General features: G+C 44.8%; 5 protein-coding genes across 7 annotated transcripts; 2 read left to right on the top strand and 3 right to left on the bottom strand.

Moving 5' to 3' along the window:
- The first annotated feature begins 862 nt into the window (after window positions 1-862).
- On the top strand, window positions 863-1911 carry LOC101761027 (acetyltransferase At1g77540). Its single transcript, XM_004975580.2, has 2 exons — window positions 863-1228; window positions 1565-1911. Exons 1-2 carry the CDS (start codon window positions 947-949, stop codon window positions 1646-1648), a joined length of 366 nt encoding a protein of 121 aa, XP_004975637.1. The 5' UTR covers window positions 863-946; the 3' UTR covers window positions 1649-1911.
- Window positions 1912-2057: 146 nt separating this feature from the next.
- LOC101760626 (F-box protein 7) lies at window positions 2058-7620 on the bottom strand. Its single transcript, XM_022828604.1, has 11 exons — window positions 7244-7620; window positions 5958-6044; window positions 5720-5826; window positions 4404-4520; window positions 4235-4331; window positions 3522-3595; window positions 3307-3360; window positions 3110-3214; window positions 2967-3025; window positions 2667-2877; window positions 2058-2514 (listed from the first exon to the last, which is right to left on the bottom strand). The coding sequence occupies exons 1-11, from the start codon at window positions 7251-7253 to the stop codon at window positions 2455-2457; spliced, it is 981 nt and encodes a 326-aa protein (XP_022684339.1). The 5' UTR covers window positions 7254-7620; the 3' UTR covers window positions 2058-2454.
- A 174-nt stretch (window positions 7621-7794) lies between these two features.
- On the top strand, window positions 7795-10305 carry LOC101760216 (protein GrpE). The gene is made up of 3 exons (XM_004975578.3): window positions 7795-8053; window positions 8814-9275; window positions 9836-10305. Exons 1-3 carry the CDS (start codon window positions 7847-7849, stop codon window positions 10016-10018), a joined length of 852 nt encoding a protein of 283 aa, XP_004975635.1. The 5' UTR covers window positions 7795-7846; the 3' UTR covers window positions 10019-10305.
- Window positions 10306-10452: 147 nt separating this feature from the next.
- LOC101759254 (uncharacterized protein At4g26450) lies at window positions 10453-15250 on the bottom strand. 3 transcript variants are annotated; one of them, XM_004975576.3, is made up of 5 exons: window positions 15050-15249; window positions 12958-14903; window positions 12091-12256; window positions 11914-11962; window positions 10542-10960 (listed from the first exon to the last, which is right to left on the bottom strand). In XM_004975576.3, the coding sequence occupies exons 2-5, from the start codon at window positions 14847-14849 to the stop codon at window positions 10908-10910; spliced, it is 2160 nt and encodes a 719-aa protein (XP_004975633.1). In that variant the 5' UTR covers window positions 14850-14903; window positions 15050-15249; the 3' UTR covers window positions 10542-10907. The 3 variants fall into 3 exon arrangements, with proteins under 3 accessions (XP_004975632.1, XP_004975633.1, XP_004975634.1); XM_004975577.3 differs by having other exon boundaries at window positions 12958-14900; XM_004975575.3 differs by having other exon boundaries at window positions 10453-10960; window positions 12958-15250.
- A 1661-nt stretch (window positions 15251-16911) lies between these two features.
- Window positions 16912-18815, bottom strand: LOC101764817 (putative magnesium transporter MRS2-D). The gene is made up of 6 exons (XM_004977937.1): window positions 18483-18815; window positions 18210-18383; window positions 17963-18091; window positions 17703-17848; window positions 17442-17601; window positions 16912-17328 (listed from the first exon to the last, which is right to left on the bottom strand). The coding sequence occupies exons 1-6, from the start codon at window positions 18813-18815 to the stop codon at window positions 17050-17052; spliced, it is 1221 nt and encodes a 406-aa protein (XP_004977994.1). The 3' UTR covers window positions 16912-17049.
- Window positions 18816-26250: the final 7435 nt, after the last annotated feature.

Raw genomic sequence — 26250 nt, 5'->3', positions numbered from 1 at the left:
CATGTACAAACCAGCTAATAGAGTGCACTGGTGTCTGAAAACTTGCTTGGATTAAAAGTACCAACGCTTACAGTCACATGAATCACAGTAGTACCGTAGCTCAAAGTGCATGATGAAATTCCGATCCTCTTGCCGTATAGAAGGCAAACGAACAGGAAAGGCCGATCTAACCCATGAATTCGCTGGTTTGATCAGCACCTATCGCCAGCTCCTGCGTCCGCAGAAACCATCAAATCAAATTGAATTGTCAGTACCGAGCTTGTGCCTTGTGCACCGAATCAAAACTCTACTGCAAACGAGCAGCTACCTTAGCTTGCTTTCTCTGAAACAGGCATGGTTCCTTGCTTGTCTATACGTGCTACGACAAGCGTGAAATCGATCTCTGAAACACGCATGGTTCCTTGTTCGCTGCCTGGCTGCGTGCTTTGCTTCTCACAGCCACCATTCTCTCCTCACTTTTTTCCAAAGCGTGAAATTCTAGCGCTTCCTTTGCTTTGATTTGCTTTGCTTTTTCTAAAGATATTTCGATGCCCATAGTAGCTCTGTAATTTGTGTTAAAAGACGATATGTGGCCCGGTAAAGATTGGTTGGCAGCCCCTTTCTCCTTTGTTTAAAGAGATTTGACGGTTTTTTTTTCTTGTTCTACTCGTAGAATCCTACAGTTTTGATTTGTGAACGAAAACAGAAAACTTCTCTTCTAAATTACTACAAATGTTGGCAGAATCCTGCAGCCCATTGCAATATCTGGAGGGTACGGCCCCAGCCCAGATTATGCACACAGGCCCAAAAAATTTCTGATCCATCGAAGATTTGGTTGGGCCAAGCCCATAAGCTGCCTGCTCCTTCCCAATCAGGTTCCCCATTCCCCAATCATCTGTGCGGCGGCCGGCACGAGCAACGAGCTGAGTCCGACTCCGAAGAGCAGCAGAGTCACCGGGGCGATCCGATGGCGAAGGAGGGCGGCGCGGGCAAGCGGGAGGTGGAGGGCTCTCCGCCGCCGGAGGCGGAGAGCATCGTGTGGAGAGAAGACAAGGAAAGATTCGAGACGCCCGACGGCGAGGCCTTCCTCGAGTACCGCCTCCCGTCGCCGGCGGTGATGGACATGGTGCACACGTACGTGCCGCGGAGCAAGCGCGGGCAGGGGCTCGCCGCGCGCCTCTGCGACGCCGCCTTCGCCCACGCGCGGGGCCGCGGCATGCGCGTCGTCCCCACCTGCTCCTACATCTCCGTGCGTGATCCCCCTCTTTCTCCTCTGCTTCCCCACTAGCTTATCTCCTGCGTCACGCTTCTATCGTTTCACTGATGCTTCGAGGAGGATTCGGGAATTGATTAGTAGGTTTGTTAGCTTCTACAATCACCTGCAGCTACAGGGGAGATCGTTGAGCGCACCCATTAGGATTTAGCAATTTTGTTCTTTTCTGGTGGATTTGGCAAATGTTCTTCAACTACTGAGTTTGCCGCATCCTAATTAAGCTGTAAATTGTTCTGCAAATGCTGGGCTTGTGACAATTTAGCAAATTTAGTCAATTTTCTGCTGAAGTACCGATTGTTTCTGGCACTGCAGGACACGTATCTGCCTCGTAATCCGGCGTTGGAGGAGCTCGTGTACAAGGATCAGGACCCCCATCCCAAACCCAGCAGCATGTAGGTTGTACGAGGAACATCCACTTCACTCAATCGAAGGCGCCAGCTGCTACTAAATAAAGCAAATACCCAGCTGATACTGATAGAACTGTGTGTAGTTCTGTGGCGCCTCTTGCGAGTCCTTGATGTCAGATGACACACTCTGGATATCTCCTTTGCTAACAATCATTTGATTTCGGGAACAGAGGCTTCAGATTCATGTGTAACTTCTGCGACACCCGCTGAACCTGAAGGGGCAAAAATAAACGTGCATGCGTTTCCCATCCATCAGGAATTCAGGATCGTCATTGCTCTCTTTTGGAGAGAAACTTACAGAACATACTCGAATGCTTATTGATCATTTGGTAGCACTCAAGTAGCTAGATGTGAAGATTCAATTCGAAAATAGGGGGGGAAAAAGAAAGATGCAAAAGTTTTAACTGTACAATCAGAAAATGCATATTCAGATTCATGAGTTTACAATGATTGACTGCTTGTTTCTATAGTACAGAGTCACAATATTCAAAAGGGTGGTTCCACTCGTTTTGACACACAGCTTCATTTCCTCCCACCCTGTTTTCAAGCATCAACAAACGAAGAACTTATTTCCTGCCTAGTGTGTTTCCAAGCATCAACAAACATAATGTATAATTATTCATACAGCTGCGTACAGGTAACCTGAAAAGAGGAAATACAACAACATTTGCATATTTACATATTGCTATAGCAAGAGTTACTCGAGGAAATGAAATCGCTGATCATCTCCATTATCATCACCCCAACCTGCAATAGGGCCATCAATCATCTCCGTCATACGTCGTCATGAGGAGCTCACCCAGGGACATAGTAGTCCATCTTCTCCACTGGGAGGTTTAGCACTGAAGTATCAGCCTGAACAATTTACACACTTCAGGGTTCAGGCAATCATACTATGCTTGGTATAAGAAATTGAACTACAAGCTGCAGATAACTCTCCATATAATGGCAGCCTGATCACAGTGAACTAGTACAACATGCGTTTAGCCATAATCAAAATCACATACCTCCTCAAACGGAACAAATACAAAGGGAGACAAGCCCCTGCTGTGGGAAACGGCAGGGACATCAGGGTCATGTGTCTCATCCTCCTCCCAGCCCTCAACAAGTTCAAGTATGCTGCCTGTCCAGTTTTTCAGTTCCGTTGCATTCACTCCAGTGGTTAGGATCTTTAGCACGTCCAACCTGTTGTTTGCACCAATTTTGGTGCCTCTAAGCCTGCAGAATGTTGGCAAAAATTTCAATGGCTAGGAACTAGCAATTAGCAACAATCATCAAAACATGGACAACAATTTCATATGAGGTACCTAAGGCACATCCTAACAAGTGTGTACCGATGCCCTGGATACAGGAGTGCCATTTCTATCTGCATGACAGAAGAATAGCTCGTGTTAGGAAGATTGTGATGGACATAGCCGAAGGAAGCATAAAGGAAGTCTGAACTTCTGACCTGGCCATCCTCTGACAGTACATAGTCGCCTTTAAACACACAATCAGCCTTTGATGCCCGGAAATGCATGCACTTGACAGCATCTTTAACTTTATCTGGGGAAATCTGCTATTCACAGGGACAAAAAGAAAAGGAGTAACAAGTGAGAATCGTGCTGTTGAGTGTTGACAAATGACAACAGGAGTTGCGATAGGGACCTTATAGAGGAACTTCCCGCTAGGGAAAAATCTCAAGTAACGGTAGTAGCAAACCTGAACATGAAAGGGACTATCATTAATACCAACAGATGGAAACCCTTAGAACATGAAATCAATAAGGAAACTGATCATAATACAGCCATAATGATCAGTGTTTGTAAACGTAAGTCATATGAAGTTCTAAAGAAACAAACAGTGCCATCATGGCATCATACCACATTGACAGTTTTCTTGAATTGCCACTCTGTAACTCCAGTATGAATATAGGTGTTCCTGCTCACATAGAGACCTGAAGAAGCAACAAGTATCAAAGTCTGCAAATATAATATACCCACAATACTGAAAGCTCTATCGTTTAGGCAGCAATAGAAACAGAGAAATTCAGAGAACTTTCATGTGGTTTTCAAAGATAAACATATTTATTGGAGACGAACTATCGCCATGAATGGCAATGGATGAGCTTTGCCCCTATAAAACTAAAACTAAGAGTTCACAGGATGCCTTCATTTTAACTCAGAATTGAGTCAAAGAGCATGGTCACTGGCTCACTGCTGATCATACTAACAAATTATAGATATATACTGCATGTAACATCCATGATGCATTAGACCTCAGTGTGCAAACTAAATTGGGCACACTGGAACAAAATGTCAAGTCATAGTTCTGTGTATCCACTTAGCCCTCCATATGAGGTTTTGATTTATGTCACAGAACACAGATACATTCAGATAAACATCTTAAAGACCCTTCCAATAATCATTCAGTCATTCTCATGGTGATCATTTCATCGATAAAATCGTAGATAACAGCCAGCACTTGGAAAGGTTAAAAAAAATTCAAACCCCACAAAACACTCTCATCTAATTGGAGAAATATGCTATTTGATAATGCATCATACTATATGATATAAGGCTTCTTGAATATTTACCATCAATTCGAATTCTTGGTCTCTGCAGCCACATTCTCCTCCAAGAAGAATCATACAATGACCGAACCATCATATAGTTTGCCTCCATTCCACTCCTCTTCATAATAGAAAATTGCATGCTTCAGAAATGTAAGAACATTAAGACTGAGCAAAATATAAGTACACTAACCTGCCAGGTCTTCAAGCATGCAGCGCGCCACAAAGTAGGATTACGTGCAGTATATTTCCACTTGCGGCAGACACATGCAGCCCTCCCTAAAGTATATGGGTTCATTCTTGTGAAAATCTGTTGAAAAGAATATATAAAACAGTTGAGCAAGGCAGTATTGCATAGATCACTGACTTCTTTTCATGCTTAAGTCATGATAGGATTAAGATGAGGCACATGGGTGACATTTAGGACTCTCTACTTAGAAGGACAAAAATCCATTTTACTCCCCCCAATGTATCGATTGAGTCTACTTAGCAAACTAAAGTATTGTTGGGTTTACTTCACCCCCGTAGATTATAATAGCAGCTCATAACACCCCTATGCTGGTTTTGCTAGGCGGTGTTGATGATGTGTGCTGCCATGAATGGTGCCACATCACCATTTCATATATGATTTTTAAATGTGAACTTACTCTCATCTCTCTCTCTCTCTCTTTCCTAGCTAAGATCAGTACTCAAACATTATCACCAATTGGATGCATGGAAACATGGAGTTACTTGTACATCTCATCCTATTTGCATTGCATTTTATGTCTTCATTAGGATGCTGGATGCATGTGTGCCAGAAATGATTGCTTAGCCCCCTTGGTGGTGTGCATGTTACATCATGTCGTGACTTGAAGTATACATATATTAGTGCTTGCATATGGTGGATGTCATGGGCTCAAAGGAATACTGAAAGAGCAGAACAGCAGCCGCATGCTGGCACAGGATAATACAACTGGGATGAGTAATTGAGTATGTAGCTGCAAAAGAGGGATCAGGTAGCGAGAGTCTGAGAGAGAACAAGAAACAAGATGTTATTGCCGTACAACCTTCCATGCCATCAAAATAGTCTACCAAAATCGGCATATAGGGGGTGATGTGAGCCGGTATTATGAGACACCAAGCGATTAAGCCAGCCAAACAATACTTTAGGAGGTTATAAGTGGACTCTCATGATGCTTCAGTGGAGTATAAAATGGATATTTTCCAAGCAAGAAATATATTATGGATTAATCAAGTATATGAGTTCCTCTTCATGATCAGTGACAGAGCCAATGGGGGACCAGCACGGGCCATGGGCCCCCTCATGATCCTATTTTTTCTACTGAAACCCTTAATTTTAAGAAGATTTTTAACGCAAGATGCAGTGTTTTGTCTTTTAATTATCTTTGTTGGCCCCCCTAATCAACACATGGAATGGATATAAATGGAGAACAATTCAGTAAAGTGTTTTCTTTTATGTGTTAAGAAAATGAAAATAAATGCCCTTTCAGTTCATATAACCATCACCTCAAGAAGTAGTTCATCAGGTAGGCACTGATGAATAAGTGCCGGATCAGGTTTGCAGCTCAAACTTCTGAATGGCAGCACAGGCTGAACTCTTATCCCATATAATTCTGTTAAGGAATTAGAGACCAAAATGTTAATCTCCCTGTAGCACTAGAGAAGCTAATGTTCGACCGTCATTAGAGAGTGGCAGACAGCCAGTTCAATACTTAAATTCAAGTAACAGCTTCATTATACTTACTCATCCAGGGTCTATCTGTTGCAACATATCGCATGCTTAGAAAATGATCAAATGAGTTAAAGTCCGGCCGAATATCAACAGAGATATCTGCAAGAGAAGAGATTATCATATCACATAAGTGTGTGAGAGTGAATGGTAAGGACAAATCCAGAATTCAGCCATAGAAACACAACGTCCTGCAGGCATGCTAACTCTTGATGCAAAATACAATCCTTACATACTCCCTCCGTTTCAAATTGTAGGTCATTTTGACTTTTTTAGGTTCATAGATGTTATTATGAATCTAGACATACACTATATCTAGATGCATAGCAAAAACTATGCACCTAGAAAAGCCAAAACGACCTACAATTTGGGACGGAGGTAGTACAATTGAAGTATAATAATAAAAAATTGTTTTCCCCTTAATATGACTATGCTTTCAAGAAAGTTTGACGAGACTGTGCATCCCCTTTATACTGCATATGTTATATCTCACAGAATAGCCTTTGTCATGCCCTAGCACAGCACAATCCTAAATGAAGAATTATGATAGCAGTTTATCTCCTTATTAAGTGACAGCACTAAGAGTAGCTCTAATTAAGTATACTAACACCTTGTCAAACGATATCATACACAATACGCTTTCCACTGGCATTTATGCACTTGAGTCAGGCGCTTTTCTTATTTCCATAGGCCTTGATACAGGATGACAACTTCCAACTACTGATGATGACCTAAGTGTACATTATTAAATGTCCATTACAATCCTAATCTTTTTTTTTTTTTTGAAATTCAATCCTAATCCTTTGTATTCTACTTCAATATAAGGTGATACAGTATCACATGAACAATTTGAGGAATGAGGGGCAATGTATCACATGAACAACTACAGTGAGTAGTTAAATGAGCACAGAAATCTAGGCCCCTTGCAAACAGCTGGATTTTCCAGGTGATCTAAAATTTGACCCACCACATATTCAATTTGGGGAAAAACTTAAGAACTCCAATTGACGGATCAGCACATAAGGTTCTTCACCAAAAATAAATATGCGCCAACAATCAAGACCAGCACCTGGTTTGAAAATCATACCTTATTTATTCATTTGAATACAAGAAACACCAAATCGTGAATAGAAAAAGGATTCTAATAAAATTGCACCATAACTCACTTCATTCTAAGCGATTCATACATCACGTGCTACCAATTCATTACATTCACATGCAAACCCGAACGAAAAAAAATGAAACAAGTATGTAGGGAAAAGGAGATTATCTCCAATGAAATTGGGAGGACCGAGGAATACCTGAAGCCATTAGAAGTTTGGAGGACTTCCAATTTATTCAAGCAGAGCGTACGCGCTGCGCGCGAGGGGCGTGAAAGCCCGTGTCCTCTGCAGAGCTAGCTAATTCTCGTTCCCCTTTTGATGCTTCCCCAGCTGCAAATCAAGCGCGCCAAATCCGGGCCCGCGAACCAAGGCTCGGCGGAGGCGGCACGATCCTAATACGGCACCCGACCTCGCACCGCGCCGGCGAGCGACAGGGATCCTCACCTCCAAGAGCGGCGCGTCGGATCACGGCACTAGCACGGAGGCGTGGGGGCGGCCGCCAAGAGCGCGCTCGAGATGTGGTTAGGGAGCGAGCGAGCAGGGCGAGGGGGGTGAACGGAAACGAAACGAGATGGTTCGAGGCGCGGCAGCGACCTAGCCGACGTTGCCGTCTCGCCCGCCTCTAATTATCTGACGGGCGGGTCCCGCCCCACGTCGATCCAACGGCGGGGATCCCACGCGATCGGACGTCCGGAGGGGTTAGCGAGCGCCATTTTTACATGGCATTTACTAATTTTTTTCTTTTTGTTTTTTCGGGTGCTTTCCGGACAGTTGGTGGGGAAGACGAATAGATAGGGCAGTATGGCGGCGACCTTCTGCTCCGGCCCCGCCGCCTCCGCCGCAGCGAACCCTAGCTCCGCCGGCCGCCGCCTCCAGAACCCAGCTCCGGCCTCCGTGCTGCAAGCTCGCTGGAGACCTAGACTGCCGGCTCCCGCTTTTCTAACCCGGCGCCCCAATGCCGAGCTGCGGCCGCTCCGCATCGCCGCCGGCGCTGGCGTTGACCCGAAGGTGAGATGTTTGGTACCTCTCCTTGCCGTTTGTGGTTACATGGGTTGGAGTGGGGAGGTATCTGTGGAGCAACTAGCTCGCGGAGAATTTCGCCCCTTTGGGGGTACTATGTTTGATGAGGAGCAGAGAGAATTGGGAAGCACTGCTCTTGAAGTGTGGCGATTGCATTGTGTTAGTTCAATGTTTTTCTTATGTATATGTGCTCTTAGGTGTGCCTTATTCTTCAAGGGTTGGTTCCGTGACACGTTGCAATTGGAGTGTTAGAGTGGGTGAGGAAGAACTGAACGTGTGTATTAAGGTGCCATTGCTAATTTTGCGATAAGTACCCATCTTTAGTATGCTCTTTGTTTGCCCTGGACGACAAGAACTTCCAGTGTTACCTATACTGCATGGGGTTGGCCAGATAGAGAAGATGAGCTAAAATTAGACTGCCTTGCTATTATTCTGACAATCACATGAGTGTTTGGACACATTGGGAAATGCCTTTTTTTTCTCTTAGATAAATTGAATAGTTTGAAGCACGGTGTGATGAAATTGGAACACGGGTTTTAAGCCAAAGTTGAAAGATTGTGATTTAAGCTACTGTTGCAACTTGTGAGCAATGAGGTGAAGTGATGATATACTTACATAGCTGGTAGCAATGAAATGAAAAGAGAAATAGAATCATTCAGAACTGCTCATGTTCTTTGTTCGATCCTGTTATGCATTTGATTTTGATAAGTGTGTTCATCAAGTTTCACCAAAATGAGTGTCTCTGCAGGTTGTCAATGGGGAAGATTTCCCTCCTATGAAAGACCTAATTCAACTGTATAAGACAGCCTTTCTAGATGGAAATGATGAGGTTCTTGGCGAAGTTGAGAAGGCAATTACTTCTGTGGAAAAAGAGAAGAGTAGGGTAGCTTCTCAATTTGAAAGTGTTACAGCCGAAATAACTTCTGGGAAGGAGAAGTTTATTCGTTTAAATGCCGATCTGGAGAATTTCCGGAAGCAGACTGAAAAGGAGCGAGCAAAGTTTACATCAAATATACAGGTGGAAGTTGTTCAGAGTCTGTTGCCTCTGGTTGATAGTTTTGAGAAGACAAATTTAGAGAACACCCCTGAGACTGAGAAGGAGCAAAAGATCAGCACAAGCTATCAAGGTATATACAAGCAGTTAGTTGAAACACTAAGATATTTGGGTGTAGGAGTTGTGGAAACAGTTGGCAAGCCATTTGATCCTTCGGTAAGTATAATTTACTATTTCTGTCATCCCTTTTGTTCACATTCAGTGGCTCCTCCCTAAAAAATTGGATACAGACAACATATTGGATTCTTTTGAACATGAAAAAAAAGTTTATGTATTAACAAGTGCGTCATAATATCTAGTTTTTTATGGCCTGGTTCAATAGGATGAGTTTAGCTTTCGTGCAATTTCCTGATAACTATGGGTAACATGCAGCATCTACTTTGCAGTATAACTCTTGATCCAAAAATCATATCGAATATTGGGAAGAAAAAATAATCATCTACTTTCCGTGCTTTGCAGCTACTCGGCTAGAAAATGTGTAGATATGCATGAAAATTGAGAAGTGTTACTCCCTCCGTTTCAAATTGTAGGTCGTTTTAGCTTTCTAGATTCATAGTTTTTGGTATGCATCTAAACATGCTATATCTAGGTGTAGAGCAAAAACTATGTATCTAGAAAAGTCAAAACGGCCTATAATTTGGGATGAAGAGAGTACTTTTCTGTTCATAGTATAGGTAGCACTGTGTGGGCTCATAACCTTGTGTTTACTTATGCAGGTACATGAGGCCATCGCACGAGAAGAATCCTCGCAGTTCAAGGCAGGGATTGTCTCGCATGAAATCCGCCGAGGGTTCCTCTTGAAGGAGAGGCTACTAAGGCCTGCTACTGTGAAGGTTTCTACTGGCTCTGGCAAACAAAGCGCGAGCTCAGTGGAGGCGGCCAAAGATGCCGCTGTGTGAATCGGGTTGAAACTGTCAGCTGCAGCTGATAGCCAAAGCACCATATAGTTTGAGAAACTTTTTTTCTGTTCATAACATGACGGAGGCATTTGATCTCAAATGAGTTTCACCTATGTGTACACTTCTGGTGTTGCGAGCTAGCACCAGCTTGAAGTTTTGCTGTTGTGTAATCTGCTGGAATTTTGCCCACCGAAACAGTGAAGCATTGGACATGCATAACCAGAATACCAGATGTATTGACTTCTCGATTTCTCCACTTATGAGCGATAAACCACTCGTTCAATGGATTCCATCTACCTTCTTGCTATTGGCACATTCCACACATTAACAACTTGATTGAAGACGTTATTTGAATGTCCAGTTTGTTTTGGTCTGCAGGATATAAACCAATGCCCTTAGATTAACTAGGAAGTTAATTCAAATCATCTACCCAATTGAAGGGATATTTGCCTTACTTTTGATACGTTTCCAAACAAGCCACACGCAGCTTACAGGTTACAGCACTATACAAGAATACAGATATAACAAATAAACCATTTATTTTGCAAAATATCGAACTGTTTACAGAGGAATTGTTTGGTATGAATATCAGGCTTGGCTTGAATTCCCTTGAGTTACATGACAGACAGCTATGCGACAACTCTTTACAGCAGTGTGTGTGTCGGGTAACAAGCCAGGGCAACTGAGCGTCTCCAGTCTGGCCCTGGTATCGCAAAAGTGGCAATATGGCCTGGTATATGCAAGTGTATGAGATGCAGCTGCCGCACGAGCATACGGGATTCTATGTGTTTGGCACAATCTGCGGCTTTGTTTCTGTCTATGCAAGTGTTGTGTAACTCGTATTTATCTGTCAATGTATGCGACAGTTTCAGCAACATGGTTTCATGCCTCAGAAGAACTTTTCGTAGTCTTGAGGTTGCTGGTCCCAAACCTCCATAAAACCTGAAACCATAAGGAGTAAAATTTACCAAAGGTCACGCAAGGATCTTAGGACAAGATGCATTCTAGCATAGTACTAAGAAATAGTTCCAGGCTTCCAGTGACCTAGTAGATAGAAAAGGCGCTAGTGCTAATGATTTGTACACAAGTTTGAGCCACAGTTCTGGAGAATGACAACCAGACACAACTCAAATTATGAGAATATCATACATTAAAATTTCCTTCTTTAGATTTCCCTCTTGACATATACAACACAAGAAGTTACACAGAATAGAGATGGTTATACTTCGCCAGTCTGCCCCAAAAAAAAAAGATGGCAAAAACCACCCATGAACTGCACTTCCATGGAACTATCTATCTGCATCGGATTAAAAAATATATGCTGCTAGATGTGAGCAACTTCAATATACTCCCTCCGTCTCAGAACATAGCTACGTTTAGGTTTTTTTTCCAAAGTCAAATCTTTTTAACTTTGATCAACAATATCTCTAAAAATAATTTATTTCAAATAAAAAAGGTTACATATTATAATAGTTGGTTTCACGATAAATCTACTAACATCATTTTTATGTTATTAGTCTTTATGATTATTTCGCTATTCGTAGTCAAATAGAAAAGGTTTCACTTTGAAAAATTCTAAACCTAGCTATATTCTGAGACGGAGGAAGTATCTATATTGCATGAATTTCCGGAGAGTATATAACGACCACATATATGTCTCCCTTGTTTTCTAATTTAGAAAATTAAGAAATTAAGCTTAGGCATATCTCTTGTGGCCTTTTCAAGTTTTAAACAGCCATTCAAAGTAAAAAAAAAAGTGTGGAAATGACAGAATGTCAGCAAAGCCACAAATGGAGGCATGGTGGCATACAAATATGGATTAAACAACTACCAACAAAATGAAAATATAAAGCGCATAATTGTCGAAAGACTAATTGAAGAAGCAGAAAATCTACCTATGTCGCCAAGAGAACTATATATTGGATCATCCATGACAGTTATGCCCTGCAGGAACAATAAAGAAAAAAGGATGTAAGTACTCCATTACAGATGACACAAATGAGGCAAGATCTGACTCTGGAATTTATATCCCAAGTGTATATGTGATGGCTAAACATAGCAGGAAACCTCACCTCTGAACCATTTAGGTCCATCCCAGCTTGAAGGTCTGTTTGTATTGATTGGTAACCAAGGTAATCTGAAATCGCAAGACTATAGCCATCTTGGATACCATGAAGGGCATCGGTGTTCGTGGGTGGGTTCGTCAAGTTCTCCATGCTAGAATATACCATCTCACCTCTGATTGACAGTAGATTGTATTAGTACACCAAAATGCATCGGATTTAAAGTATATGGCCAGATGCCACAGGGGGTAATAAGAATATGTAGTAAACAACAGTTAACTGGTGCATATACTAACATGACCGGAGATGGCTGCTCCATGCTATCAATGCACCGTGCAGAAATAATTGTGGCATGGGCTATAATAATTAGATTGAAAGACACTGACCGTCAACACTGCTACTACATAGTTTCTGTAATCAAAATGCATGCAAGCCAGAAATCTTTAACAAGTCCAATCAATGTTCTTTAGGGGTAAAATTTGATTTCACTATAGCAAAAGGCCCACATGCTCCAGCAGATATGAATGGGCTCCATGTTTTTCTTGACTAAAACTAAATGTGAAAGTGCATATCTAGCTGTTGACTATTTGACATAATGGCAAGATTTACAAGGAGTCAGCCATGAACCGAGTAGTCGCATGACAGCTGTTGACCTTGTTTGCCAACACCAGCGTATTAGCAATAGCTTGTAGCTAACACTCATAATTGTCTATAAAAATATGTCACCTACAGGTAACTAGTCCAAGGCAAGTTTCCCTTAGGGCTCTGATTCCCTGTATTTTATCAACCCATAATATCAGAAACAAAAACAAGGCATTCGCTCTATGACTCTATGTGTCTTTCACCAGAATGAAACAGCAGAGAAGAACAACTCACTTTGCTTTTGAAGTGTCACAAGCACCAGCTTCAATTGGTGGGTCATCTTCGATATCAATAACTTGAACTGCCTTATTTCCCAATAAAAATGTGTCAGCATTACTTGAATTGTTACCAAGAGTTGTTCCAAATTCAACTTGCTGATTATCTTGTAGCTCCACTGGACATCCAGCAGTGGAGCTTTGGCCTAAACGAGGATCAGCTCGCATGTCAGCAACCTCTGGACTACCAACCAGGTTGAGATCACGTATTTTAAATGAGCTAGACTGACCAAGCTTTTCCTCTTCCATTGTGACACCAGCTTCTGCTTTCATATTAGGCAATAACTCCGAATCAACTGTTTTTCCTTTATCGGGTGGATCAATCAACACTTCATCCTGTGGTGGCGTATCTAAATTGTAAATTTCTATTCCTTTTTCAACTTGCAAACTGAAGCTATTCTGGTGAGAAGCAAATGAAGGAGACGGTTCATTGGGCTCCTTATCCTCAACTCCATAATGTTGAGGTATGTTCTTCTGTTCTTCCATCTCTTCAGTTTCATCTTGTGTTCCCTTTTCCTGGAATGTCATTGATTCTGACACATGATTGCAGGTAGTGCTTTGTTCAGCATGTTCTTGTCTGACCACTTCATCTTTGCTGTCTTCCTGGATATTAGTTATCAAGTTGGTGTTAGCTTCTCCATCCATTGTTGTCTGCGATATTTCTTCAGCAGTAACCAGATTGATCTGTCCAGACACAGCAAATTCTCTTCGGGCTGGTGCTGCATTCCTGTTTGCAAGCACTGATCGTGGTCTTTTTGGAACTCTTGCAAAACTACAATAGCCTAGCAAATTTATAGAATCATTAGGTAAATTGTTCTCCATAATGGAGACCTCATCTGACGTTGTATCATCTTCAGCCTTCTCATGCAAAGTCTTATCATCTTCAACCTTCTCACTCAGAATGCCACTATCTTCAGGCCTCCCATCTGAGACTTTTTCACCTGAGAATACTGGCAAATGTTTTGTCTCTGCCTCTTGAACAGCACCAGAAGAATCATTGTTGATATTACCCTCTAAATTCAACACTTGCTCCACTACCTCTGAATTAGACACCACACTGTCCTCCTGCATTTTATTTGCCTCGTTCTCATCCTCCACCTCTTGCAGAGCATCAGCCTTCTGTCGAAGGTTGCTGTTAGAACTAGCCTTTGACCCAGTATCCTCCAGCTCCGACTCCCCCATCGCTTCCACCTTCGATGATGGCCCCTCCCCAGCCACACCTGACACGCTACTCCCAACCTCATCAATCCCACCACTGCTTCGCCGCTCCCGTTTGAACCCAGGAGCCCCATCCTCATCATCCTCATCGTAACTCCGGGTATCCAAATACCCCCTGTTCCTCCCCCTATCCCTCCCCGAATCGGAATACCTATTATCAGCCCCAAACTTCCTCTTCCCCCTTCCATTGTAGTTGCTGCTGTTGCTGCTACCGTAATCACCACCACGGTTCCGCCGCGAGCGGGCGTTACGAATACCACACTCATCATCGACCTGCCGCCGGCCACTCCTGGCGTTGTAGTACTCCGGGGCTTCCTGCCCCGCCGGCAGCGGAGGAGGAGGCGGCAGCTGGCCCCACCCCACAGCACCGACTGCGCCGCCGCGCTGCTGCACGGAGCCCGGCGGGAGCACGCCCTTGGCCACCAGGTACTCGGCGGCGAGGCGGCCGGCCTCCATGAGCACCTCGTACTTGTTCAGCGCCGGCGGAGGAGGAGGCAGCGCGGCCGCCGGGAGCGGAGGCGGCGGCGGCGGCGGCGGCGGCGGGTAGAACTGCTTCGGGCCGCGGCTGTAGGCGCCGCCGCCGCGCGCGAACGGCGGCATGCGGCTGCGGCTGCCGCCGTGCTGGTACTGCATCCGCGGGGCGTGGAGCTCGGATCGCGGCGCCGGCAGGCTCACGCCCTGCTGCTGCTGCGCCCAATCCATTCCCCGGGGGGCAGGACAGAATCAGATGCAGCGGGAGCAAATCGAGCGAATGAAATTGGGAGACGAGAAATGGATGATAATAATAAGACAAAATAGAGGGGCGCGAGATTCTGGTGGCGTTCGGATCGAACCCTAGGGCGAGGGGCGAGGAGGGTTGGGGGCGGCTGAGGCGCCGGCGGCGACCATCGGAGCCGCGTCAAAACGGAGTCAGGGTTGGTGTTCCCGGAATATGAATTTCGTCGTCCTTTTTTTTCGACAAAAATGGAGGAAATTTTGAGAGTGATTTGCGAGAGATGCTAGTTTTGATGTTTCGTAGTCAAGAAGTTCGTTTCCTCTTTTTCTAAGCTTTTTCGGTCGGTCGTTTCCCTTGAGGAGGGAGTGCACAGGTGGTTTTTAATTTGCGTGGTGGGGGTACATGTTGTTGCGTGACAGACACGTGGGCCAGAGAAGCAGTTGTGTGGATCTGTCAGCGAGGGGATGGGCCAGTTACGTGCAGATTGGTGTCAGGGACTCATGGTTAGGTCGTACACGTTCTTCGACATAGTAAGAGAAAAGCATATTACTAGCAGCTCAAATGCGATGAGATAAGAGAACACAGGAAAGTTACACGATTTGCTATTTGGATGAGGCGCATAATAACACATTAGTCATAAAAGGGGCACAAACAAACACGTAGTTGGACCTTATGGAGAAATCCACTAAGATTCCTATGGAACAAGTCATTGCACAAGTACTTTGTAGGAATTTATTATATGTATATTATTATTTGTTCTTAAAAGGGCTGTATAGCTTCTCAAGGAATTTCTCTTATATTGTTCTAAACCTACGAGATTCTCTATTTTTCTTTTGTTCTTGCCTCCCCGAGGAAGGCATTAGAGTGGCCTCATGGGTAACACCACGTCATTTTTACTAATCATAACTTTTCAATTTAATCCAAATGTAAATTGAACTTTTCCCAGCAAATAATGTAAGTTAAACTATGTATAATTAGTAGATATGTTTTAATAGCAAAGAAAATTCTTAAACTGTTGATGCGTGTTATTGGGCCAGGGATTACATCCATGGGGCCCTACAATAGGCATAGCCGCACAGCCAGAATCCCTGTCTGGCTAGCGCTGGTCTACAAATTGGCTAGAAACAATCTAGTCTACTCTTAATCCGACGCACGTTCCGGTAGCTGGTTTGTTACTAGACTTTTAATGTTTGAGATTCGTGCGACAAACTTCATCCGTAGGATACGCTCGTCTTCCTCAACCCTACCTCCGTTGCACGAGCTGCCGCCGCTCGCAGCCCCAATCTCCACCACTCCCCGCGCGCGCCACCTCCTGCTGTCGCGCCGCCTCCCGCGACACCGCGCCCGCGCTCCACAGTCGTCCGCTGCCCCATGTGCCGGCTCCTGGTACCCTTGAACTCCACCGCAACCCCCTTGGTCGCCGTCGCCCAGGCCAGCAGCGGCTTCCGCGGCTCGGCAGCGCCGTCGGCCGGTGCCCAACTGGCCCCGAAGCAGCTCCGCAGCAGCGCGGCCCTGTGGCGCTGGCGTGCCGTCGGCCCGCTGCTGCTGTGCGTGCGCGGTGCGCCGTTGCTAGAGAAAGAGAACAATCCAATTACTTTTGGAAATGTTGATCTTTATTTGTAAAAATGTTGAATCCATTTTTTCAAATGTTGAAATAGATCATAAAAAATGTTGTGTGTTGTATCGTTTTACAAATTGTTGATTTATGTTTAAGAAAAAGTTGAATATACTATTTTCGAATGTTGATCAAATTTTCAAAAATGTTGAATGTTGACTTGTATTTCTAGTTGGGCCTAATGGGATAGCCCCCAATCTACTTGCCACCCTCTCAAGGAAAAAAGTCGAAAACGAAAACAATTTTGTTACGACAGTACCCAAAATGTTTGTACGAGAAAAGGCGCCAAAAGACAACGACGCATCAATGTTTTAAAAAATAAAGGGATTAGGGCTCGCAAATTTCGACCTTAGCACGTTCTCCAGATAATTTAACTTAAGATTGATGTAACAGCGTCATCATGAAGGTTAGCAAGAAGAGAAAATTTGTTATTTGACACCGGAAGATGACGTGTATCTTCTTGTGTCATATACTAACGTCCAAGCCGGGTCCACACTCCGGTGTCACTGCAGTATGCCGCTCCTCCTGTAGCAGAGCAGCGCGACGAGGTAGATGGCGGCGGTGGCGCCGACGATGCCGCCGGTGACCTGCCAGAAGGCCCCGACGCCCTTATCGTAGAGCGGGATGGTGATGTTCATGCCGAAGACGCCGGTGACGGCGATGGCGGCGCTGACCACCAGCGTGCCTGTCGACAGCATGATCCCCATCTGTAGCAGCTGGTTCTGCTTCTCGTCCAGCATGATGTTGATGTAGTCCTCCGTGTCGTCCACGTACTCGCGCAGCTTCATCAGTTTCAGATTTCAACCCGTATCAGTTCGTGTTCATCACGATTGATTGCAAAATTGCAAGAAGGTTTGTTAACATTTTGTTCGTCAAGGGTGCGAGATCGGCGTACGGTGTTGAGCTTGTTGAGGGTGCCATCGGTCTGCACGAAGTAGGACTCCAGGAGGATCTCCAGCTCGTCGATCTTGGGCGTGAAGCCGGCGGCGGCGGAGGTCCCGTTGCCGTAGCCGCCGCCCTCGGATGATCCTCCCTCTTCCTCGACTTCTCCGTCCCTGCATTGGCACATTGATTGATGCTACGTCTGTATTCTGTCTGACACCGAGGGAGGCACTCTTCCTAGCTTGGAATTTATCGATCAGCTTTCGGTATGTACCTCTCTTCATCGAATTCGCTCGGTTCGTTGTCGGCGGCGAATCTCGATGACTGGCTATCAGCGGCTTGGTAGGCGAGCTTCTCGGACAGGTGCATGGCGGCCATGTCAATGTCGTCGTCTAGCAAGTGTTCTAGTTCATCCCTGACCTGTCGGAAGGTGCACGATGACACTTTCAGCAGTTCAATTTTACTCACCCATTACTGTTGTAACATGGCGATGAAGACATTTTTCACGAGAGTCAGAGTGATCGAGCAACTCACCTTCTGAACTCTCCCTGAAATAACAACCAATCGGCTCTTTATTTGCCTCACGCGCTCAAGGTTGAGAGTGCTGACATTGGAGCTGAGCTCGTCTAAAGCCGGGTACGCCTCCTTCTCCAATGTGCAAGTCTGAAGAACACACACAAATTGGAAACAGCGTCAAACAACAGTTTTTTTTTTTTTTTTTTTTTTTTGCGAATAGCATGAAACAACAGCTGATCGCTGCAATTTGACCGGCAGGCCGTACCTCTTGTTCAAGCGACTTGCACGCGAACTCGAGGCACACCTCAAGCGCCCTGAACTCGAACGGCAGGACCTTGTCGCTTCCCAACGCCTGCCCGTCCTTGCCGTTGCCGTCGCCACCGCCTCCCCCGCCGCGTCTCGGCGGCAACTCACCCCCGTCCTCTGCCGCTCCGTCCTCCTTCCACCGTAAAAACCAAACCTTGCTTCAGCAAACAACGGTCCAAGGAAACAGAGAAGGATCGGAGCGGAGGTGGGCACGGACGGACGTAAAAGAGACCTGCGGCGGCGCGGGTGAGGCGGCGAGGCGCGCGCGGAGCTCGCGGACGAGCGGCGCGACGGCGGGGTCGCGCGGCGCCGGGACGAGCACCTCGGCGGCGGTGATGACGGCGCGGACGCGCTCCAGGTTGACGACGACGGCGCGGTCCCGGCCCATGATGCTGGACGGGTAGGACAGCGCCGGGTCCAGCGCGCGGAGGTCGCGCGCGGGGAGCCCCGTCCGCCGCATCAGCTGGTGCTTGCCGGCCGCCTCGACGCGCCACGCGCCCGCGCCGGACACCGCCGCCCACTCCCCCGCGCACCCCGCGTGCCTCCGCCGCGCCGACGACGCCATGGCCTTGCACGCACGGCTCGATTGGGGCGCGGCAGCCGGATGGCGAGGGCGGCGAGGCGGCCTGCGGCAGTGCGGCTACTTATGTGCGTGTCGCGTTGGTGGCGTGGCGGCACGAGCACGGGAACACCAACGCAGACGCAGGCGGGCAAGCCTCAAGCTGGGGCCTGCGGGCGGAGGCGGTCTACGGCCGCTGCCCTGTGGGCCCTGCCGCCCTTTCTGCCCGCGGGTTTGGTCTCTCCGCTGTTGCGTTGCGTAGCTGTTTGTCGACGTCCGGAATAAAAGGTGCATGACACTGGAGTAGCTTGCTTGCTTGGGGCAGGTTAGTGGTGTAGCCTGCAGGCATGAATGAATGAGCTTCCTTGTTTGGAAAGCCGTTAGGAACAATAACAGGAACAGGAGCTTAGCTTATTGCAATGGGCTTCACTTGTCGCGGTACATTTTGATGCGCGGCTCTTATTCGCTGTGTTACGGACCGTCCAATGTGGAGCCGGTACCACAATAAGCAAAAGCGAGCTCGGTTGGTTATGTTTCTTCCGGTAGAATATCTATTCACTTGGGGTTCAGATCTTAAGAGTCAGCACAGATGTTTGCGTTTACAGCTAATTATTTCTTCAGTAGTTTCTTTCAAAAATAAATTGTTTTGCTAGTGGAGGGGTATGTATGTATGTATGTATCGATAGTGATGTGCATACGGTGACTTATCAATCTTATGATATTCCATCTCGATCGTTTCTCTTGAAGGTGCTCATACGAGTATGTTGTGTGTGCATGCGTTGGTAGAGATGTCCACGTATATATAATCGTCGTGTTGTAATGGAAAATATGATAAAGTAAGAGTAAACGGTTATGGACAATTTTTAGTTTAATTATTTTCATTCAATGTTAAGGATTTCTTTGAGGAAAAAAGAAACAAACTTTATTCTAATTTGTATAAGTTTATTTTGGTAAAATTTGTAATATTTTTGGTGAAGTTGCGGTTCCGGAGCTTTAGTGGAGTTGCAGTTGAAGAGGTTTAGCGAAGCTGTGGTGCGTCGCTCGGCGAAACCCCGCCCGGTGATTTGGACGGCCTATAGGGAGCCATGCAGCCCAATGTGGCGCTTCTATTGTTTTCGTTCCTTTCAGAGGCGGCAGCCTTGCTGCAAGAGGTCATGCCAATGGAGACAACCTGCAGATGTCATTGAAAGATTAGTAGTCTGAAACAAGCTTGAACGGTGTGACATTCGACTTGTTTAGCTACGAACTGAGACTCGTCCATCCGATCGTCTTAAAGTCGTCAAGCAGTCTTAGGCTCCATCAATTAGTGAGGAGGAAACCGAATCTGTTGGAGTTCCTCGCCATCACCTCCCCTAGATCCAGGATCCATACCCTTCAGTAGCAAAGATGTTAGTCGCAAAGGCTACTTACCTGCCGAGGGGGAGGACTACCTTCGAGGTAGATTCGGCTCATACAATGCTAATATAGGACCTAATTTGCCGAGGAAAATAACGGAGAAGCAAAATCAACCGGTACGATTCGTCCACTCTACATAAATAACCTAAATTTTTACTTTTTCTTATGGCTCATTCAAACAACTTCTTCAATAAATTCTTGTGCTTTTCAATCCTCCATTTTGCTCATGCATTTCTATCCTATTTCTACTTTTTTTTTTCTTTTACTGTCTTTTGGCAATTCTTTGTTTGGGTCTAAGTTTCACGGGCACTCCGTACATAATCCAAGAAAAATGGAAATGTGACACAGACAAAACAGGCATGAATGCCCCTTTAGCCTCCCTTGGAACATGGATTTGTTGACGACCAAAATTGGCAAACTTGGTCAAACCTGTCCGTACCGGTCTCCCAATCGGTCAGACCGATTTAGTCAAAATCCTTTAAATGCAAATTGGACTTCACCATTATGTAGCTCTCGTCGAGTAGATCAAAATTCATATATAGAACGTCCGATTTGGAGTTCGGATGAGAGAGTTATGACCTCGTGAAGATCTGCACCCGAGGAGGCAGATCGGATCGATTTGGAAACCGGTCAGACCGGTTTAGGTCTGTAGAGTCTGAGTAGGAGTTGTATTTTTACACAAGATTTGTAAGGGTTTTGACTCCATTAAGGACAAGAGCTCCCTTCCATATAAATATCAAGGGTCACGGCCGATTGAGGGCATTCAATCGATCAAAAATACATTTTTTATCTTTTGATCTTTTCCCTTTGCCCTAGCTTTTCCAATCTACTGCTTGTTGTTCCTCCTTTATCTCTACATCGATTGAGGGCATTCTAGGTGGCCTACCGACCCTACCCTAGAACAACTCTGCGTGCGCCTGCCTAACGGGGTCCCTCCTAGGCGAGCGGTCGTTGGCTTCTTCGCCGGACTCACCGGCGAAACCGGTCTGACCGGTCTACATAACCGGTCTGACCGGATTGTGTAGAGCTGATGCAAGGAGCCTCTTCCACATACTACACGTTCGAGTGCGTTCGTGTGTTGGTCCTAAATTTGCGCCAACACATTTTGGTGACTCCTCTAGGGAAGAAGAAGAAGGATCTGTCAGTTGCTATGGCCGATGATAAAGGAGCTACTGCGGAAATCGACCCCAAGAACATCATCGACATGACCGACGGAGATGTTCCGGATGACAAGCGCCAAGCCTTCAAGGAATTTCAGAAAGCTCGAGGGAAGCTGAGTGGAAGGAATTCATGTTGGGTTTTCGGAAGAGTGGAAGGAATTGATGTCGGGTTTTCAAAAGACTCGTCAACAAGGAGTGGTGCAGATTAAAGAGTTTCAGTTTCCTCCTCTCCTTGATCAAGGATCAAAGGTAACACCCAATGTGAGTAAACCACTTGAAGCTAACTCAGAAGTTGCTAATCTTATTGATGGAGCTAATTTGCTACCATGAGTCAAAATTTGAGTCTATGATTAATTCTCGTTTAGAGCGAGTAAAGGCCAAATTTGATAAACAATTTTCTTGTAATGATGTTAATGCATCTATTTCTAATACCGAAAATGTTAAATATAGTGCACTTGAGAATCCATCAGATTTGCATATACCTAAAATTTCCATTGGTGCATCACCAATAAACCACATACATAGCCGGACTACCATTGGTAATTCGACTGGTAGAGGGAGTGCAACTACCGCTAGTAATGCTATGATGCCACATACGGTTGTGTATAGCGAGCCCTTTGTAGGTTCATATGTTCCTTTGTCTAATGCTAATAGTTCGTTGAAGCATGTTTCTAACACATTGCCGAACCAAGCACCAACATATACCACACCACAGCCTACTTTAACTCGAGCACAATGTCCTGAATTGGCTAGTAATCCTAAAGCCACTTATGGGATGGAAGGATTTAGAGAAGAGATGCTTGAGTTGTTTAGACAAACTTTTGGTACGGAGTCTAAAGTCAAGAATCGGTCATACCAAAGACCGTATCCTGATAGTTATGAGTATATCTCATGCCCACCAGGATTTAAAATATCAGAGTTTGTTAAATTCAATGGTGATAATAGTAGAAATACAATAGAGCATATAGGCTAATTTATTATACAATGTGGTGAAACTAGTTCTAATTATATTTGTAAGATGAAATTGTTTCCTTTATCTCTATCGGGTGTTGCATTTACTTGGTTTATTTATTTGCCACCCAATTCAGTTCACACCTTTGCTGATATAGAGAATAAATTTCACGATTATTTCTTTACTGGTGAAATTGAATTAAAATTGTCACACCTTACATTGGTTAAGCAAAAAGCCAATGAATCTGTTTTTAAGTATATTAGAAGATTTAGAGACACTAGAAACTGATGCCATAGTTTGACAATTTCTAATAGGGATCTAGCTGATCTTGCTTATGCTGGTTTGCTTGATTCATAAAGAGAAGCTAGATGGTCAAGAATTCCTAGATGTTAGTCGGTTATTGCAAAAAGCTCTAGCTAATGAAAACCGACTTAAAGAATCTAGGAATTAACAAAAATCTAATGAAAAGACTAGTCATCGTGTTTATGCATTTAATTGTGAATCTTGCAACTCGGACGATGAAGGTAAAGATGTTTATGATGCTGAATTTGTTTGGTCTCCTAAAGATAAACCTAGTGCTTGTGCTTCTATCAAGCTGGTTAATAAAAATTGGCAAGAGGATGTTAAACTCACTTTTGATACAGCCAAGTGCGATAGGATCTTCGATGAGTTGTTAAAAATTGGAAAAATCAGATTGTCTCATGCCATACCGCCAATTGAAGATTTAAAACGGTATGCCTATTGCAAATAGCACAATTCTCATTCTCATGCAACAAATGATTGTACTATTTTTCGTAAACAAATACAGTCAGCCATCAATGAAGGACAATTAAAGATTCGTGTAATGCAGGTTGATAAGAATCCTTTTCCTATAAATGCTTTCATGAACACCACTAAAGTACGGAATCCTAAAGTGCAAATTCGGCCACATCAAGCTAAAAAGGCTAAAAGGATAAATGTAATCATTATTGAGGAAAAACAGAAGGAAAAAGTGCCGTTGCAGAAGGCCCCTCAAGGAACATCGAAGACTTCAATGCTCGGGGGTAAGACAAAAGCAAGAACGCCAGTGCTGTAAAGACTAGTCTCAGAACTGGTCTGACCGGCTCATCCAGAAGCAGTGGGGCTGACTCCAAGTTAAAGACCATGGTGAAGCCAACCTTCGAGTAACTTTTGGCCAAGTACAAGAAGGGAACCAGAAACAAGGAAGTCAGCCAAATAAAGGTAAAAGGTTGAATTTTTCACCTAAGGAACAACCATACTTTTATGAACCTCAAGTTAATTATGTTGACGCACCTTATTCATATGTTGGATCGACTACACTATAGTTTTGGTCATATCCTTGCTATTATTCACCTTTGGATTATGGTAGTTTACATATGCAACCATATATCATTCAATACCCTCCTACATATCCAAATTATGGTTCAATGCAAAGACCAATTGTTGCTAGCAATGATCTGGACAGAAGTCCATCTGTTGACCATAAAGTAGGTGAGAAAGACATCAAGAAAAATTCAAAATTCCCACAGCTGAGTACTCAAAAGAGAAGATTACAACGACTACGGAAGCAACGATCAGTGGAGCAACATGCAGAGGTGATGCTAGCGAGGTTAGCAGCTACTAAGCAAGTATGGAGGCCAAAACAAGTTGTTTCTTGAATTAAAAGCAAGTCTTATGGCCGATAAGATGGTATCACCCTTAGAGGAAAAAATATATGGCTGATGCATTATTCATAATCGTCCTTAGGTAATTTTGGTCCAGGAGAGTGTTTTTTGGCACTCATACTTTGCAAAAAATAGGGAGGCATGTGTTGACGACCAAAATTGGCAGATCTGGTCAGACCTGTCTAGACCGGTCTCCCAACCAGTCAGACCAGTTTGGTCAAAATCCTCCAAATTAAATTGGACTTCACTATTATGTAGCTCTCATTGAGTAGATCAAAATTCATATATAGAATGTCCGATTTGGAGTTCGGATGAGAGAGTTATGACCTCGGTAAGATCTGCACCCGAGGAGACAGGTCAGACCGGTTTGGATCTGTAGAGTCCGAGTAGGAGTTGTATTTTTTTGCACGAGATTTGTAAAGGTTTTGACTCCATTAGGGGCAAGACCTCCCCTCCCTATAAATATAAAGTGCCATGGTCGATTGAGGGCATCCAATCGATCAAAAATACATCTTTTATCTTTTCCCTTTGCCCTAGCTTTTCCAATCTACTACTTGTTGTTCCTCTTTCGTCTCTACATCGATTGAGAATGTTCTAGGTGGCCTGCCGACCCTAGAACAACCCTGCGTGCGCCTACGCTAACAGGATCCCTCCCGGGCGAGCGTTCGTTGGCTTCTTCGCTGGACTCGCCGCAAAACCGGTCTGACCGACCTTTGTGGAGGTGCTGCAAGGAGCTCCTTGCACGCTGCACGTTCGAGTGCGTTCGTATATTGTCCCTAAATTTGCACCTACAGGATTCATATGCAAATGTTTCCTTTCTTTGTGATCCTTTAGAACAAAGGGTCGATCATTCTAAAATCCAACAAAATTCTTATGAAACGAAGGCAAACTTACATGAGGCTTGAAAACTTTGGTATGCCTCTATCTTTTCTACTCCCTCCGTCCACGGATACTAGGCGCGATTCAAAAATTGCAAAGACCAAGGAAGACATTAATCACGGCTCGTTGCCAGAAAAAACGTTCGGTTCCTCCCCGTAATAACTTCACGCTCCGCATTCTCCGTAACGCGCCGTTAACCGATCGAGCACGCTCCGCATTCTCCGTCTCCAGTGCATGCATGCACCATGCAGCCGCTCGCGCGAGTTTTTCCGAGAGCCCGCGTTCCTTCCCGTTTCCACGCGCGTTTTTTCCTTCCAATTTTCACACCTGCATGCAGATCCAAATCGCACCCGCGCTATTTTTTCGGCTTTCATCTACATCCGCTAATTTTTCAGATTCATCTACGCCCGCGCTATCTTTTCAGCTGTTGGCGCCTAACTAGTTTGGTTTTTCGGCATGCAAGTGGCGCCACTAATGGCTCGTTTGTGTTCCTATAAATAGGCAATGCAAGCACGCGTGCGGCTGACAACATTCCTTTCTCTAATCTTCCTTCTTTGTTTGAACACCATGCCTGGTTTAGATTTGAATGAACCTATCAACTGGGATGAGATTGGGGAATTTGAGGGAGAAGTACATGAGTTGAACTACGACTATGTTTGGGACGATGGCAACGAAGGTAATCACAGAGACTTTTCTCTTTTTTTTTGTATTCTTTCATTGTACGAGCGGTGTACTTATTGGCAATGATACAGCTGACGGCGAAGACAACAACGACCAAGATGAAGATGGCCAAGGTGAAGGTGACGGCAACACAGCTGAAGCAGAAGCAGTCCATGGCAAACCTGAAGCAGTCCATGGCGAACCTGAAGCAGGCAGCGGTGCACACACAGTGCAGCAAGTTCAAGGGGCGGCCTCTGTGCAGCAAGTTGAGGAAGCTGGTTACGTGCCTCAAGCAGACGCCGGCGATGAAGCTGATGTTGTGGCATTTGACTCAGGTACTCCACTCATTATTTTATTTTTATTTTTATGCATGCAAAGCTGAATGAACAGTCCCATGCAAAATTTGAGTATGCCAATGTCTTTGTGTAGGCACTCCTGCCAATATCAAGAGGAGGCGGTACTACCCTCCTGAATTTAAAAGAATCATGTACGCGATGTGCTTAGAAAGAACAACTCCAGGCGTGCTGAAGGAGGGAGTGACGAAATCTGTTGCTAGTGATATGGGGGTGCCGTGGAGAGTTGTCCAGCGTGCATGGCGTGAAGGGAAAACTGGTGGTGGAATTTCAGCTTTTGATTCCAATAAGAAAAAAAAATTGTGGCAGTAAAAAACATCCATTTAACCCAGATGTAATCAAAGATGTGCCACTTAGAGAGCGTCAAACTATCCGTAG

The sequence above is a fragment of the Setaria italica genome, chromosome VII, assembly GCF_000263155.2.
Source record: "Setaria italica strain Yugu1 chromosome VII, Setaria_italica_v2.0, whole genome shotgun sequence".
NCBI classification, from domain to species: Eukaryota; Viridiplantae; Streptophyta; class Magnoliopsida; order Poales; family Poaceae; genus Setaria; species Setaria italica.
This window is presented reverse-complemented; position numbering and strand designations above follow the sequence as displayed.

Excerpts from the sequence above, each read along its gene's own strand:
- LOC101761027 (XM_004975580.2), top strand. The coding sequence starts at position 947 with ATGGCGAAGGAGGGCGGCGCGGGCAAGCGGGAGGTGGAGGGCTCTCCG. Across the intron at positions 1,229-1,564 it reads CCACCTGCTCCTACATCTCC|GACACGTATCTGCCTCGTAA; the intron begins GTGCGTGATCCC and ends CTGGCACTGCAG.
- LOC101760626 (XM_022828604.1), bottom strand. Across the intron at positions 3,361-3,521 it reads TCAAGAAAACTGTCAATGTG|GTTTGCTACTACCGTTACTT; the intron begins GTATGATGCCAT and ends TTTCATGTTCAG. Across the intron at positions 3,215-3,306 it reads GCGGGAAGTTCCTCTATAAG|ATTTCCCCAGATAAAGTTAA; the intron begins GTCCCTATCGCA and ends TGTGAATAGCAG.
- LOC101759254 (XM_004975575.3), bottom strand. The coding sequence starts at position 14,918 with ATGGATTGGGCGCAGCAGCAGCAGGGCGTGAGCCTGCCGGCGCCGCGA. Across the intron at positions 12,257-12,957 it reads TGTGACACTTCAAAAGCAAA|AGGTGAGATGGTATATTCTA; the intron begins GTGAGTTGTTCT and ends ACTGTCAATCAG. Across the intron at positions 11,963-12,090 it reads TGGACCTAAATGGTTCAGAG|GGCATAACTGTCATGGATGA; the intron begins GTGAGGTTTCCT and ends TTGTTCCTGCAG.
- LOC101760216 (XM_004975578.3), top strand. The coding sequence starts at position 7,847 with ATGGCGGCGACCTTCTGCTCCGGCCCCGCCGCCTCCGCCGCAGCGAAC. Across the intron at positions 8,054-8,813 it reads GCGCTGGCGTTGACCCGAAG|GTTGTCAATGGGGAAGATTT; the intron begins GTGAGATGTTTG and ends GTGTCTCTGCAG. Across the intron at positions 9,276-9,835 it reads GCAAGCCATTTGATCCTTCG|GTACATGAGGCCATCGCACG; the intron begins GTAAGTATAATT and ends TTACTTATGCAG.
- LOC101764817 (XM_004977937.1), bottom strand. The coding sequence starts at position 18,815 with ATGGCGTCGTCGGCGCGGCGGAGGCACGCGGGGTGCGCGGGGGAGTGG. Across the intron at positions 18,384-18,482 it reads CCTCACCCGCGCCGCCGCAG|GAGGACGGAGCGGCAGAGGA; the intron begins GTCTCTTTTACG and ends TTACGGTGGAAG. Across the intron at positions 17,329-17,441 it reads CCCTCAACAAGCTCAACACC|CTGCGCGAGTACGTGGACGA; the intron begins GTACGCCGATCT and ends AAACTGATGAAG.